Source organism: Schistocerca serialis, chromosome 2, assembly GCF_023864345.2.
Source record: "Schistocerca serialis cubense isolate TAMUIC-IGC-003099 chromosome 2, iqSchSeri2.2, whole genome shotgun sequence".
Taxonomy (NCBI): domain Eukaryota; kingdom Metazoa; phylum Arthropoda; class Insecta; order Orthoptera; family Acrididae; genus Schistocerca; species Schistocerca serialis.
In genome coordinates, this window is record NC_064639.1 from 706111242 (window position 1) to 706126607 (window position 15366).

At 37.8% G+C, this 15366-nt stretch overlaps 1 protein-coding gene across 3 annotated transcripts in view; it reads right to left on the minus strand.

The window, feature by feature from the left end:
• The window catches only part of LOC126457860 (phosphoribosyl pyrophosphate synthase-associated protein 2), a 135064-nt gene that overhangs the window by 56354 nt on the left and 63344 nt on the right, over window positions 1–15366 (minus strand). For all 3 annotated transcript variants that reach the window (XR_007585538.1, XR_007585537.1, XM_050094506.1), the window contains exon 7: window positions 12900–13046. Coding sequence is in view for 1 of the 3 variants with exons in the window: in XM_050094506.1 (XP_049950463.1) it covers window positions 12900–13046 (147 nt within the window). In the remaining 2 variants the exon portion in view is untranslated. The remainder of the gene's footprint in view (window positions 1–12899; window positions 13047–15366) is intronic.

The window sequence follows — 15366 nt, forward strand, 5'->3', positions numbered from 1 at the left end:
GCTTTTATGGTCTTCATGTCTATTGTGTTCATCATTCACACTTTCCTTGCATATAAGGCTACATTCCAGACAAATACTTTCAGGGAACACTTCCTAACACACACACACACTTATATTCAATAGTAATTAAATTCTCTTTTTTCAAAAATGCTTTTCTTTCTACTAATAGTCTCCCTTTAATATAATGTTCGTATACTTCGCATAGGAGAAGGTGGTAGATGTACATTGACCAGTTTTCGTCCAAAGATCTGGGTGAATTCATTAATTTGTTCAGAAGGGGAGGCCAACAAGCATTTGCCACCTTAATGGTTGATCGGCAATGACAGAATTGACGCAAACGACCTGCAATTTTTCTCAAATGATTTTATAGAAACTATTCAGTAAAAAAAAATTCATTTTTGCTTTACTTGTGGCTTCATATGTCAGGTTCATTATGGTGTACCCATCATTTTATTAATGGTCATAATTATTGTGATATTTACGAGGAAGTAAGACACTGTGCGAAATTGGAAAAAGTTTGCAATGAAAAATAGGGGTCGCTATAATTTTGCGTCTGGTGCATATTAAGCATAATATGTTGCTGCCTATAAAATTAAGTTAACATATTGAATTTTTCGTTAGACATCATTGGTGGTCTCCACCTGCTACCACTGTCGAAAAAATTGATCTGACATAGCATACTCTTTTGCTATTGCACTGCATTTCATAAATGGTTTGAGATACTGAAATGAGATTTTGGCAAATGGTAGCACACAAAGAGGAGAGTGCTTTGCTGTGTGGTTATTATGCAAAACTTCATTATCTACCATGTTATTCCACTATCTACAGACTTTTCCAATGAAAGAATGTAATTTTTAAGGGCTTTCGACAGCTGGTGAAATGTGAAATGCTATGGGTTTTGGAACAACATACGTGAAGTAATTACACATTTATTTTGTACCAAGGATGTGCTTTTTCGTAAGATGCTGACCTTACTTTTCCTCAGCTCCTCACTTAACAAATTTAGCAAGCCACAGTTTCTGAATTCTCTCACAATAGTGTCTGCACAACATGTTATTGAGGTGAAACTGTGTAAATTCCACTGAGTTTTGGCACAATAAGCAAAATTTAACTTGGGCAACATGAGAAATGTGTAGATTTTACTCAAAATTCTCCACTCGTGACTCTCTCTCAAAGCTGCAAATGGTTAAAAGATTAGATGAAAATACATCGCTGCATATTCGGTGGAATTCTTGTTAGATACTAACCAAAGAAAAGCTGACAGAATTTTTTGAATGGTCATCATGCAAATATGGGCTTGGAGGGGGCCAGCTTAATGTTTATCAAAAATGTGAGTGTAGTCTTCAGTTTAGAATGGTACTTCTCCTCCAGCACCTGGCATATCCCCTCCATCCCTCTGAGTGACCCCTGACCATTGCCGCTCTCCCCACACTTCTACAGCCAACTGCGCATCTAGCGGCCATGGCCTTTTGTGCATACTATACTGTTGTCAGGTGTCTAGCTGAGTGCAGTCGTTTTTGTAATATTTCGACAGCGTACCTTGCCGTCATCTTCAGGTGATACCTGCAGAATGAGCATCTCTGCAGCATGCAGTCTACTTTATACTGGAATCGTCCCCACCCCTTCCTCCTCCACTGCTCGTCACATGCCACAATGGGTGGAGTGGTGGTGGTGGTAGGGCAAAGGGGGAGGGCGGGGGGGTGGGGGGGGGGGGGTGCTGCACCACCGGATGCTGAGTGCAACCTCTGGTTCCTCAGCAGTCCTGTAACGTGCGTCGGGTGCGGAATTCACTCTCAGCCAATGCTGTGGTTTTTGGTTGGCTGAGTGCTGGATCCCAAGCTTTGCTGAGAGTGAACCTAGAGTCTCTGTTGATCAGCCTGTCACAAATTGTATTTCAATAGTCCCTTTCAGAACACAGTCCCAAAATGACAATGTCTGTCTTAGCTCTTCCCTTTCTTCATACTTCATGGAGTCCCTTGTAGCCATGCAGTGGACCCAAAGAGCAAATTTTCTTGGTTGCTTAAGTTTGGTGTGCCTCCTGTGGTCCTGGCATCTTTCTTTGATTGTCCGTACTGTCTCCCTGCAATTACATGGAATACTGTAAATACCTGGTTTATGGAGTCCCATGTCATCTTTAACTATACCTAATAGGACACGCATTTTTGGATTTGGACGAAAAATTCATTAATGTTACATTGAGCCAGGATTCTGACGATTTTGTTCGATTCTTTGCTGGTGTAAGGCAGATACACTACCGTCTTCTCCTCCTCTTTGTTTTCTGTCTGCTGGCTTGTAATTTCTGCCTGAAAGCACATTGGATTTGTCTCTCATCATATCGTTTTTTTATGGAAATGTGGTTAAGCTCCCTTGGTGGGCTTTCTTTGTCAGATATTGTGTGGGCCCTGTGTACCAGCATATGTAGCACACCCTTACACAGTTAAGGATGATGGCAACTACCAGTATAGAGATACATATCAATGTGGGTGGCTTTCCTGCACACACTGTGTCCTATAGTGCTGTTCGTTCCATGTTTGACTAAAACATCCGAAAAGGGGAGTTCGCCAATCTCATACACCTCCATGGTGAAACTGATACTAGGGTGCAGAGAGTTCAGATGCCAAAGGAACTCCTGAAGTCTCTCACTCCCATGTAGCCGCACCACAAACATGTCATCAACATATCTAAAGAAGCATGTAGGCTTCAGTGCAGCTATTTCCAGAACTTTCTCTTCAAAGTCCTCCACAAACAAGTTTGTCACAACTGGTGACAGAGAGCACCTCATGGCGACGCCGTCCATTTGTTCATAACAGTCGCAATTAAAGAGAAAGAATGTGGAACCAAGGACAAATCTGAAGAGATTAGTCATTGTTGGGTTGAAATTTTCCCTGATTGACTTGAAGGAATCAGCAAGCAGTACTCTGAGAAGAGGGATACCACATCAAAGTTCACCTTAAGATCCTTGTCAGAGACACCTAGTTCTTGCACCTGTTGAATGAAATGTACATAATTCCTAGTGGTGCTGACATTTATCAATGTAGAGGCTTAATACTGCCATTAGATGTTTGACAAAACCATGTGAATGTTACTTACAATAGGAAGTAGAGGAACATTCCATTTGTGAACCTTTGGCAAGTCATAGAGCCTTAGTGGTGCAGCAGCTAGTGATTGTAGTTTCTTGATGATTTCCTTAGGCTGGGACTGCCACAGATGCTCAACATCATTTTCTTCTTCTTCTTCTTCTTCTTCTTCTTCTTCTTATTATTATTATTATTGTCTTTACTTTCTCATTATTATTATTATTATTATTATCTTTCCTTTCTCAGACCTCAGGTCTGGTTCGGAATGAAAGTGACGCGGACCTTGATCAAGCGTCACTTCCTTTTAACTGTACGGTATATGTTACATTGCGTTTAAGAACTTTCGGGTAATTGAACATGTATCAATAATTACGGATTTCTGAAGTTGTATATATAAGTTTGGATGTAGCTGTATTGCATTGATGTAATGGTGGATATTGCGTGGTATGACTCCTGTAGTTGAAAGTATAATTGGTATAATGTCAACTTTATCCTGATGCCACATGTCCTTGACCTCCTCAGCCAGTTGGATGTATTTTTCAATTTTTTCTCCTGTTTTCTTCTGTATATTTGCTGTATTGGGTATGGATATTTCAATTAGTTGTGTTAATTTCTTCTTTTTATTGGTGAGTATGATGTCAGGTTTGTTATGTGGTGTTGTTTTATCTGTTATAATGGTTCTGTTCCAGTATAATTTGTATTCATCATTCTCCAGTACATTGTGTGGTGCATACTTGTATGTGGGAACGTGTTGTTTTATTAGTTTATGTTGTATGGCAAGTTGTTGATGTATTATTTTTGCTACATTGTCATGTCTTCTGGGGTATTCTGTATTTGCTAGTATTGTACATCCGCTTGTGATGTGATCTACTGTTTCTATTTGTTGTTTGCAAAGTCTGCATTTATCTGTTGTGGTATTGGGATCTTTAATAATATGCTTGCTGTAATATCTGGTGTTTATTGTTTCATCCTGTATTGCAATCATGAATCTTTCCGTCTCACTGTATATATTGCCTCTTCTTAGCCATGTGTTGGATGCGTCTTGATCGATGTGTGGCTGTGTTAGATGATACGGGTGCTTGCCATGTAGTGTTTTCTTTTTCCAATTTACTTTCTTTGTATCTGTTGATGTTATGTGATCTAAAGGGTTGTAGAGGTGGTTATGAAATTGTAGTGGTGTAGCCGATGTATTTATGTGGGTGATTGCTTTGTGTATTTTGCTAGTTTCTGCTCGTTCTAGAAAGAATTTTCTTAAATTGTCTATCTGTCCATAATGTAGGTTTTTTATGTCGATAAATCCCCTTCCTCCTTCCTTTCTGCTTAATGTGAATCTTTCTGTTGCTGAATGTATGTGATGTATTCTATATTTGTGGCATTGTGATCGTGTAAGTGTATTGAGTGCTTCTAGGTCTGTGTTACTCCATTTCACTACTCCAAATGAGTAGGTCAATATTGGTATGGCGTAAGTATTTACAGCTTTTGTCTTGTTTCTTGCTGTCAATTCTGTTTTCAGTATTTTTGTTAGTCTTTGTCTATATTTTTCTTTTAGTTCTTCTTTAATATTTGTATTATCTATTCCTATTTTTTGTCTGTATCCTAGATATTTATAGGCATCTGTTTTTTCCATCGCTTCTATGCAGTCGCTGTGGTTATCTAGTATGTAATCTTCTTGTTTAGTGTGTTTTCCCTTGACTATGCTATTTTTCTTACATTTGTCTGTTCCAAAAGCCATATTTATATCATTGCTGAATACTTCTGTTATCTTTAGTAATTGGTTGAGTTGTTGATTTGTTGCTGCCAGTAGTTTTAGATCATCCATGTATAGCAAATGTGCGATTTAGTGTGGGTATGTTCCAGTTATATTATATCCATAATTTGTATTATTTAGCATGTTGGATAGTGGGTTCAGAGCAAGACAGAACCAGAAAGGACTTAATGAGTCTCCTTGGTATATTCCACGCTTAATCTGTATTGGCTGTGATGTGATGTTATCTGAATTTGTTTGAATATTAAGTGTGGTTTTCCAGTTTTTCATTACTATGTTTAGAAACTGCATCAATTTAGGATCTACTTTGTATATTTCCAATATCTGTAGTAACCATGAGTGGGGTACACTATCAAAGGCTTTTTGGTAATCAATGTATGCGTAGTGTAGCGACCTTTGTTTAGTTTTAGCTTGATATGTCACCTCTGTATCTATTATCAGTTGCTCTTTACATCCTCGTGCTCCTTTGCAGCAGCCTTTTTGTTCTTCATTTATAATTTTGTTCTGTGTTGTATGTGTCATTAACTTCTGTGTAATGACTGAAGTTAATATTTTGTATATTGTTGGTAGGCATGTTATGGGGCGATATTTAGCTGGGTTTGCTGTGTCTGCTTGATCTTTAGGTTTCAGATAGGTTATTCCATGTGCAAGTGTATCAGGGAATGTGTATGGGTCTGCAATGTAACTGTTAAATAATTTAGTTAGATGTGAATGTGTTGAGGTGAACTTCTTTAGCCAGTAATTTGCTATTTTATCATTTCCAGGGGCTTTCCAATTGTGTGTAGAATTAATTGCTCGGGTGACTTCATGTTGCAAAATTATCACTTCAGGCATTTGTGGTATCATCTTGTATGTGTCTGTTTCTGCTTGTATCCACCGTGCATGCCTGTTATGTTGTACCGGGTTTGACCATATGTTGCTCCAGAAGTGTTCCATGTCTGTTATGTTTGGTGGATTGTCTATTTTAATGTGTGTGTTATCTATTGTTTGGTAAAATCTCTTTTGGTTTGTGTTGAATTTTTGGTTTTGTTTCCTTCTATTTTCACTTTTTTTGTATCTTCTAAGTCGTTTGGCCAATGCTTGTAATTTCTGCTTCTTTTCATCTAATTGCTCTATTGCTTCTTGTTGTGAGATTTTACCTAACCTTTTTCGTTTTTTGTCTGACATTTCATTTCTTATAAATTGTGTTAGCTGTCCGATGTCTTTTCTCAGTTTTTCTATTCTGATCTGTAGCCTGTGTTGCCATGCTGGTTTTGTGGGTTTCTTCTGTGCGTTGGTTTGTTCTGATCTCTGCCTAGTGTGTATATTTAGTGTAGTGAGTGCTCCTATATAAACCAGTAGTTGTAACTCTTCCATAGTTGTATTTTCATTTATTTTGTTGTGTATGATTGTGTTGATAGTTTTTATTGTTGTTTCGACTTGTGGGTTATTTGGCGGTCTATGCAAGAATGGTCTGATGTCTGTATTTGTGTCTTTGTATTCTATATATGTCAGCTGAAATTTCTCTTCTATATTTAACACGTGTGTCTCTTCGTGTTCTATTTGTGCTTGTTCTGGTGGCTGTCTTAAGATTTCGTTTTCCTCTGATTGTTTAATTGATGCGTGTTGGTCTTTGTTTGTTTGCTCTGGGATGTTTGAGTCCATTACTGTATTGTCTTCTTCTTCTGATTGCACATTTTTTGTTCCAGTATTTGTTGTACTTGTTGTTTGATGTTTTCTAATTCTGACTGGGGTATCCTGTTATTTTTTATTATTACACGGATCTGATCAGCTAGTCGTTGTTCTGTTAAAAACTTTAATTCCGGGTATCTGGTAATAAATGTTGTGTATACTTGTGATCTGTATCCAGTTGTGTTGGTTCCTAGGTTTGTTGCTTGGTAATAACAGAACATGAGGTGTCGATTAACTTCATCTGACCATCTCATCCTCTGTCTTTGTTTTCCTTCTAGGGTGGTTGCAGGAAGCATATCCTGCAAAACGCCTCTATTTGGATTTAAATCATTTTCCAGTTGGCTAGCAGTGTCGTTACCATGGTGGGCGGGCATAGGGTTCAAGCGTCGTCCCCGACCATGACGGCGCTTGTCCGAGGCTTCTTTAGTTCTGTCCTGAACCAAGTAATCACACTAAAAGGGGGGTTAGCCCTATTAGTGGTTTGTTCTTTTCGTCGCCTTTTACGACTGGCAGAACATACCGGAGGCCTATTCTTTTCCCGGGCCTCCACGGGATTTATTATTATTTCTTTACTTTCTCAGACGTTAAGTCTGGTTAAAAATGGGAAGTGACGCGGACCTTGATCAAGCGTCACTTCCTTTTAACTGTACGGTATATGTTATATTGCATTTAGGAACTTTCGGGTAATTGAACATGTATCAATAATTACGGATTTCTGTAATTGTATATATAAGTTTGGATGTAGCTGTATTGTATTGATGTACTGGTGGATATTGTGTGGTATGACTCCTGTAGTTGATAGTATAATTGGTATAATGTCAACTTTATCCTGATGCCACATGTCCATACTTCCTCAGCCAGTTGGATGTATTTTTCAATTTTTTCTCCTGTTTTCTTTTGTATATTTGTTGTATTGGGTATGGATATTTCGATTAGTTGTGTTAATTTCTTCTTTTTATTGGTGAGTATGATGTCAGGTTTGTTATGTGGTGTTGTTTTATCTGTTATAATGGTTCTGTTCCAGTATAATTTTTATTATTATTATTATTATTATTATTATTATTATTATTGTTATTTCCTTCACTTTCTCAGACGTTAAGTCCGGTTAAAAATGGAGTGACGCGGACCTTGATCAAGCGTCACTTCCTTTTAACTGTACGGTATGTGTTATATTGCATTTATTATTGTATATGTGTTATTATGTACATGTTATATATGTTATTATGTATATATATTATTGTATATGTGTTATTATGTTATTGTATATGTGTTATATTGCATTATTATTATTATTATTATTATTATTATTCACTCTGTTGGTTGGGTCTCTGTATGCTGTATCTTCAAGGTGGTCACACATTTTGTGATTATACTCTGACAGTGGTAGGAGTACAGTTGCATTTCCTTTGCCTGCAGATAAAATGAATTTTTTGGGATCATTCCACAGTTCTCAAATGGCAGCTCTTGCTGCTTTCATGGTGTTCGTGCTTGGTGGTATGGCTCTACTGAATGCACAGGACATTTCTTACCTTATTTCTTCCGCATTGTTTCTAGGGAGGATGGAAATTACTTGTGCAGTACCACTTATGAAATCTGTAACAAGCATAGCAGTCAGTGATTGAATGAAGTTGAGTCCCATGTCCAGAACTGATTTTGCCGCATTATCGATCTCTTACCCCGTGAGTTGATTACGGTTCATAGTTGCACTTCTTGAGACTGTTGTTCTCTTGCTGCCAATCATTCAAACTTAGAGACCTGTTTGATAGCAGCAATGCATCAAGACTCATCCGCATGAACCTAAGAAATGGCATCAATCCACTCGCATGAATTAGGTGAGAAATAGGAGGCGCTGACATGCTGATCAACAGACACACTCGATTCACTTTCAGCAAAGACTGCTACATAGCACTCAGTCAACTAAAATTAAAGTGTCAGCTGAGAGTCACTTCCACACCCGACACAAGCCACAGAAGTACTAAGAGATCAGAGTTTGTGTCCGACATTTGATGGTGTCATCTTCCCAACCACTCCACTCATCATGGCGTGCAACCAGCAGTGGAGGGAGCGGTGGGGGATGATGAGAGTATAAATGAGGCGGGATGTAGCACAGATGCTCATTCTACATGTATCATCCAAAGACGATGGAAAGGTACAATGACAAAATATAGTGCAACGAAAACGGCTCCACCTAGCTGCACACCCAACTACTGTACAAACAGTTGATTCACTGGGAAATCCTAAGATTACACATCAGATTCTTCCACAGGGAGGAGATGTACCAGAGATGTAAGAAACTGGATAACATTCGTGACAGGAAGGAGTGTCTACTCAGCTCTCTCACCATCCTGATGAGGTGCCTGGAAAAGGGACTCAACTTCATTCTACCTGCAGAGAAAGGAAATAGCACTATACTACTACCACTGGCAGAGTACCTACTCGAGGATCCAACATGCAGAAAATTGAAGGGAGACCTGATCAACACAAGACGACTACTATTGAGGTTCTGAAGGAAATCGTCATAAAACTTCAACTGTGAGCTGCTGCACCACCAAGACACTATGGCTTAACAAAGGTTCACAAACGAGATGTTCCTCTATGTCCTGTAGTAAGAAACACAGGCACACCAACAGACCAGATGGCCAAACAGCTAATGTCAGTATTAAGCCACTATGTCAGTAAATGTCAACACCATATCAGGAACTCTGTATATTTCACTCAACAGATGCAAGAACTATGCCTCCATGATGAGAACCTTATGATGAGCTTTGATGTGGTATTCCTCTTCACCAGAGCACTGCTTGCCGATTCCCTCAAATTGATCAGGGAAAAAAATCAACCCACAATGACGAATCTATTCGGATTTGTCCTCATGCCAACATTCTCTCTCTTTAACTGAGACTATTATGAACAAATGGATGACATGAACAAATGGATTACATTGCCATGGGGTGCTTTCTGTCAGCAGTTGTGGCAAACTTGTTTATGGAGGATTTTGAAGAGAAAGCTCTGGAAGCAGATGCACTGAAGCCTACATGCTTCTGTAGATATGTTGATGACACATTTGTGGTGCGGTTACGTGGGAGTGAGAGACTTCAGGAGTTCCTACAACATCTAAACTCTCTGCATCCTATCATCAATTTCACCATGTGAAATGAGTAATCCCCTTTTTGGATGTTTTAGTCAAACACAGAAAGAACAGTACTATAGGACACAGTGTGTGCAGGAAAGCCACCCACATTGATACCTATCTCTATACTGCTAGTTGCCGTCAACCTTAACTGTGTGAGGGTGTGCTACATATGCTGGTACACAGGCCCCATACAATATTTGACAAGGGAGCACATTTTCAAGAAGAACAGATATGAAGAGAGACAAATGCAATGTGCTTAAAGGCAGAAAGTCCAAGCCCAGCAGACAGAAAACAACCTGGAAGAGAATACAAGGTGTATCAGCTGCACATGGCAAAGTATCGGACGAATCAGACAAAATCGGCAGAATCCTGGCTTGATATAACATAGAAGACACCCCAAACGTAAGCAATCACCAAAATCTGCAGTGCAGAACACTGCATGGCTACAGGGGACTCCATGAAGTATGAAGCAAAGTGCTACGACAGACTGTGTCGGTCTGGGTTTGTGTTCTGAAGAAGGCTATTGAAATACGAGTGGCTGGTGGGCAGGTCAACAGTGTTTCTGGATTCGCTTTCAGCAAAGCTTGCTATGCACCACTCTGCCAACTAAAATAACAGCATAGGCTGAGAGCAACTTCTGTGCCAGACGCAGGTCACAGGAGTACTGAGGGACCAGAGTCCACATCCAGCATCTGGCAGCACCATCCCCATCACCACTTGCCCTGTCACCGTGTGCGACTGGCACTGGAGGAAGGAGTGGGGGTAACAAGAGTATAAAGCACGCTGGATGTAGCTAAGATGTTTATTCTACAGGTATTACCTGAAGATGGTATGCTATCTAAAATCTTGTTACAAAAATGACTGTACCGGCTGGACACCAGACAACAGTTGATTCGCCAGGAAAGCCTAATTACGCTTTTTTATACTCTTTATTTCTGCCAACATCCACTATTTTGCTCACCAAATTGCAAAACTCATCTACTACTTCAGTGTTTCATTTTCTAATCTAATTCCCTAAGCATCACTTCATTAACTTGGTTTTATTTTTACTTATTTTCATCTTATTACCTTTTTCCATTCAACAGATCATTTAAGTCCTTTGATCACAGGCAAATAATAAAGTTTTTTCCTTCTTCCTGAATTTTAATTCATTTTCTTAATTTCCTTTAGCATTCACTCTGTGTGCAAATCAAATAACGTTGGGAAAGACTGCCCTACTTCCTTCTCGACTAATGCCGCCCTGAATATACTTCAGATTTGATAGCTGCAATCTGATTCATGTACAAGTAGTCGCTAAAATTTCACCTCTGGTCCCCCCCCCCCCCCCCCCCCCCCAATGATAACTCAGAATTTCACATTGTATACCATTCAAAATTGTCAATAGCGTTTTCTAAGCCTACAAATGCTGCAAACATGGATGTGTCCTTCCAACTATCTTGTAAATTAAAAAGTAAGGTCAGCACTTGCTTTGCATGTTCCTACATTTGTCTTAAGCTCAAAACGAATTTCCCCAGTTTGGTTTCTAATGCTCACGCCAGTCTTCTGCAGTTTTGCAACGATGACTTATTAAATTTATTTAACAATACGCACAATTTCTCAGTATTTTTTTACTTTGGCATTGGGATTATTAGAATCTTTTTGAAGTCTGAGAATATTTTGCCCTTCTCATACATTCTACATACGAAGTGGAACAGTTCTGTCATGGTTGGTCTTCCCACAGATCTTAATAATTCTGAGAGATATGATGAATCATATATTTTTTCTTTCTTCGTTCTTTTCTTTATACACATGTACGCTATATACACACAAAGCCAAAGGTAAAGCAATGAGTTGTTTTATGCAGAGATAATGTTTCAATACAAAAAAGAGAAGAGATACGCTCTTCAATTGATCACATCCTGTGTCTTTACCAGTTTGGTTCTGGAAGTGGTAGCAGGCGAACGTATGATTAGATCTGTCATTGTTTAAAAATGTGTATTTCAAGCATACATTAAAAGTATTCAAAAAAGTTATTAGGAAAGGAAAGTTTTAATCATATATTCACATCAACCACACCTGTCTGTTCACCATTTCGCCTGCGCCAAGAATACAGCATCAGGAGGTTCGGAGCAGACAAGAGGAATTTGCGTGAGCAGTGGAGGAGCAATCCTGCATCGGCATTTTTATAATCAGGACTATGCACAATGGAATTAATGTGAAGCAATACATAACTCAAAGTATGAATATTGAAATTAAATGTAGTGACATTGAAGGTCTGTTGATATTAGTACAGTTGAAGTTCACCCAGAATATGTTCCAGATTTATAAATTACCTACCAGTTTCTTTCAACTATTCTTTCCACTCAATTTTTTTTCTTTCAATTAGTCAAGCAGCAATTATTGATCAATTTCCATTATTTGCCTGCCCACATTCTGCCACTATTCAGAGAATACAATAATCAATCATCTAGTATCTTGTTTTACTTTAGATCTTTCAGCCCTCTGTTAAATTCTTCTTACAGTATAAAATTATCTATTTCATCTTCATTCACATCATCTTTCTTTTCCATTTTAAAGTTTCCTCCCTTTATATAGCCCTTCCACATAGTCCTTCCACCTTTGCCTTCTTTGAAAAGTACTGGCATGCCATCTGAGCTCTTGATGCTCATACTCCTCTTTTCTTGAAAGTTTTATACAGGGTGAATCACCTAAAACTTGCACCACAAATGCAGAAATGGAAAGTGCTACTAATGCGCTGTTTTCACAGAAAGGATTGGTAGTCAGGGGCTTGTAGTGTCAGCCAACCAACAGATTGTAATAATACTTAGAAAGTGTATTTTCTGAGCAGACATACACTTTTTAAATGGAACAATGCCTGTTGACATTAACAAACTAAAAGTAGGGTAAATCAGAATGTCAGTGGTATTTGTTGTAGGATTCTAGTGCGAGTCATTTATGAGAGATCGAATTCTGAAAAGTTTCCAAAAGACAAAAGTAAATAAGGTTAAGAATGATAGCAAATACAAAACACACTAAATCAGATAACTTTTCGTTTCAGCACTTCACACTCAATGTGAAGGCACTCAGGGGTTAGCACTCATTTGGTCATCATAGTGTGTTAAGAACGACAATGCCTAAGGTTATCAGCCTAGTGTAACATTGGTCTATGAATGCATAATTTAAAGTAATTACAATATAATGTTTTAACTACTGCAATATTAAACAAAAAATGATATTCAATTTTAAGAAACCAAAACACAGATTAAATAACCTTTACCTCATCTATTGGTGAATCTTCAATGAGTCGTGGTGCATCTGAAGAAAGCAGTCCATGGGTGGCAAGGACATAAATTTTGTATGCCCCACGCTCCTTCAGAACTTCAGCAGCAGCTACAAATGATTGCACGTCATCAACCATGTCATCCTGCAAAAAGCAAATGTTGTAATACATTTCCCTCAGACAAAAAAATTTCTCAGATGTAAAATAAACAGTATCTGGGGTGGTCTTCACCTTTATTTAATATGTGATATAATTTAGGGGAAAGACAATAGTGTCACCACATATAAGCTAATCATCTGTTGGAAAAAGGTTGTTACAAGGAAGGGAAAAAAGGGTAATTGCCTGATTATGTGGAAGATCATCACAGAATTTCTACCAACATTAAATCTCATATGATTATTAAAACTAGTCTGCTGTTCTCAGAACACTGTTTTAAATTTTGAACCAAATGCTTCATTTCATTGGTGATTACACGATTTTGTCTCTTGGGCATTATCAAGCAACATCACACAAAAATTGAATTACCAGTACATGCCTCCGTTTGTCAGCATGTCAAGATCTAAAGAGCAGTGTAGAAAGATCAATACATAACAGTATCCCACATTCCCATTGATTGGCAAATCAGTGTACAATCAGAGATGTGACATTCTACACCTGGCACCAAGAAAAGAGTGGAACTGATATTTTTAAGTTACTGTTCTTTGCTCTCACAAATGCCTACTATATTATAGCATTGAGGTAATTTATGCAGAACCTGGTCTACACAGAGTTGAAATATAGCTGACACACTTGGCACTTGGAATAATAATAATAATAATAACAAACCTTCAAATATTTCGTGAAATGATTTATTTAAAAGTAAGAGATAATACAAACTAGAGAAACACTTGACATGCTTCTGAATACTGCTTGAAATCATGTACAAATGAGATGCCAACTGAGAACAGGAATTCTGAAAGGGTACTATAGGCTATTTGTCTGGTGGACCTTATAGCCTGCCTGCTGCTTTGTGGCCTTGATATATTTATATCATCTATGACCAAAGGTGTAAAACAGATCTAACAATTTTTTTATCTCAAAAATTTTTTGGTACAAAATCCTTCAAATGGCACCATTTACTGTAGATGATTTTCAACATAAAATGTTTCTCTAATTGTTTTGCTTCTTACTTTTAGACAAACCATTTTACAAAATACTTTAACCATCCTTTTTTCCAATTTTTGTTCAAAGTGTCCTACATTTAGTACTTTATTCAAAGGGACCCCATTTTAAAAATTGTATATCATACAAATTCAACTTTCTGAATGCAAAACAGCTACACTTGGAAGAGATTAACTTTCTGACGCATCATTTGCCTTCCTAGCATCTATTGTTCTCAGAATACCCTAAATTTTGTACTTGATTCATAGGAAACCTTTTTGACAGGCACACCAATGAAACTTTTTACGTGCAAGTTGGCTAGACCTCGAAGAGAGGAGCTTTTCTTCCTCAAACCTACACCTCACACTTGTCTATTTGATGTCCAATTTGTCCTTTGGCTATGAAAATTAGATAAAAAAAATTCCCTCATATCAGTAATTATATTTTTCTTACTTGCCTTTATTACTGCACAGTTACTGCAAAACTAGACCTCAAGCTAGTCATTTACATGCCACATTTGTACATTCCCACTCTAAGTTTGTGTATGAAAATTTGGACAAAAACCCACTGTGTAATTTCTAGGGAGTCACATTTTCATTACACAAACATTTGACCAAAAAAGTACTGGAATGCACTGGGCAATACAACCACCATGCCACACTAATATTTTGCATCTATTGGTAATTACAAATACACTTTCATTACAAAGAATTTGGAAATATATTTACCACCTGTTAATTTAGGTAATAGTTCTGGCTAGGATAGGTGACAAAAATCCTTTCCTTACTGGGTGTTTATTGTAGATTTGAAATTCCCACATAAATTTAAGTAGGCTGATGATTAATTTGAGCAGAGCCTTGTTATGTGTAGTTAAAGGATCAATTATATCCGAGGTTTGGAGGCAAATCAGTTATTCTTTTGCAGGTTATTTTACTATGATTGGTGCAGACCAGCCCATTAAACTCAAATGCAGAATTTTATGAGTGATTTCTGTTTTAAAGATATTTGTGGCCGAAGATCGTTTGCGAAGAGTGTGAAAAATTCTAGATGCACAACAAAAAAGGAGTGGAATGGATTGTTTCGAGCAATTAAAATAATTTGAATAATCAAACCAAATGTAGTCAAACATATTTAAACTGGCAGCTGCATAATCAGTGACATGCTGATTTTGAGACAGAGACATGTTTGTGTAAGGAGCAGTCAACAGAAAACTAGATAGATTGAAAAAAAGTATGTATGTACACAAACTGTATATTATTCCTAAAGTAATTACCATGACTGTAAATACACTTATACCAATGTGAGACAAGATGATCAATGCCTT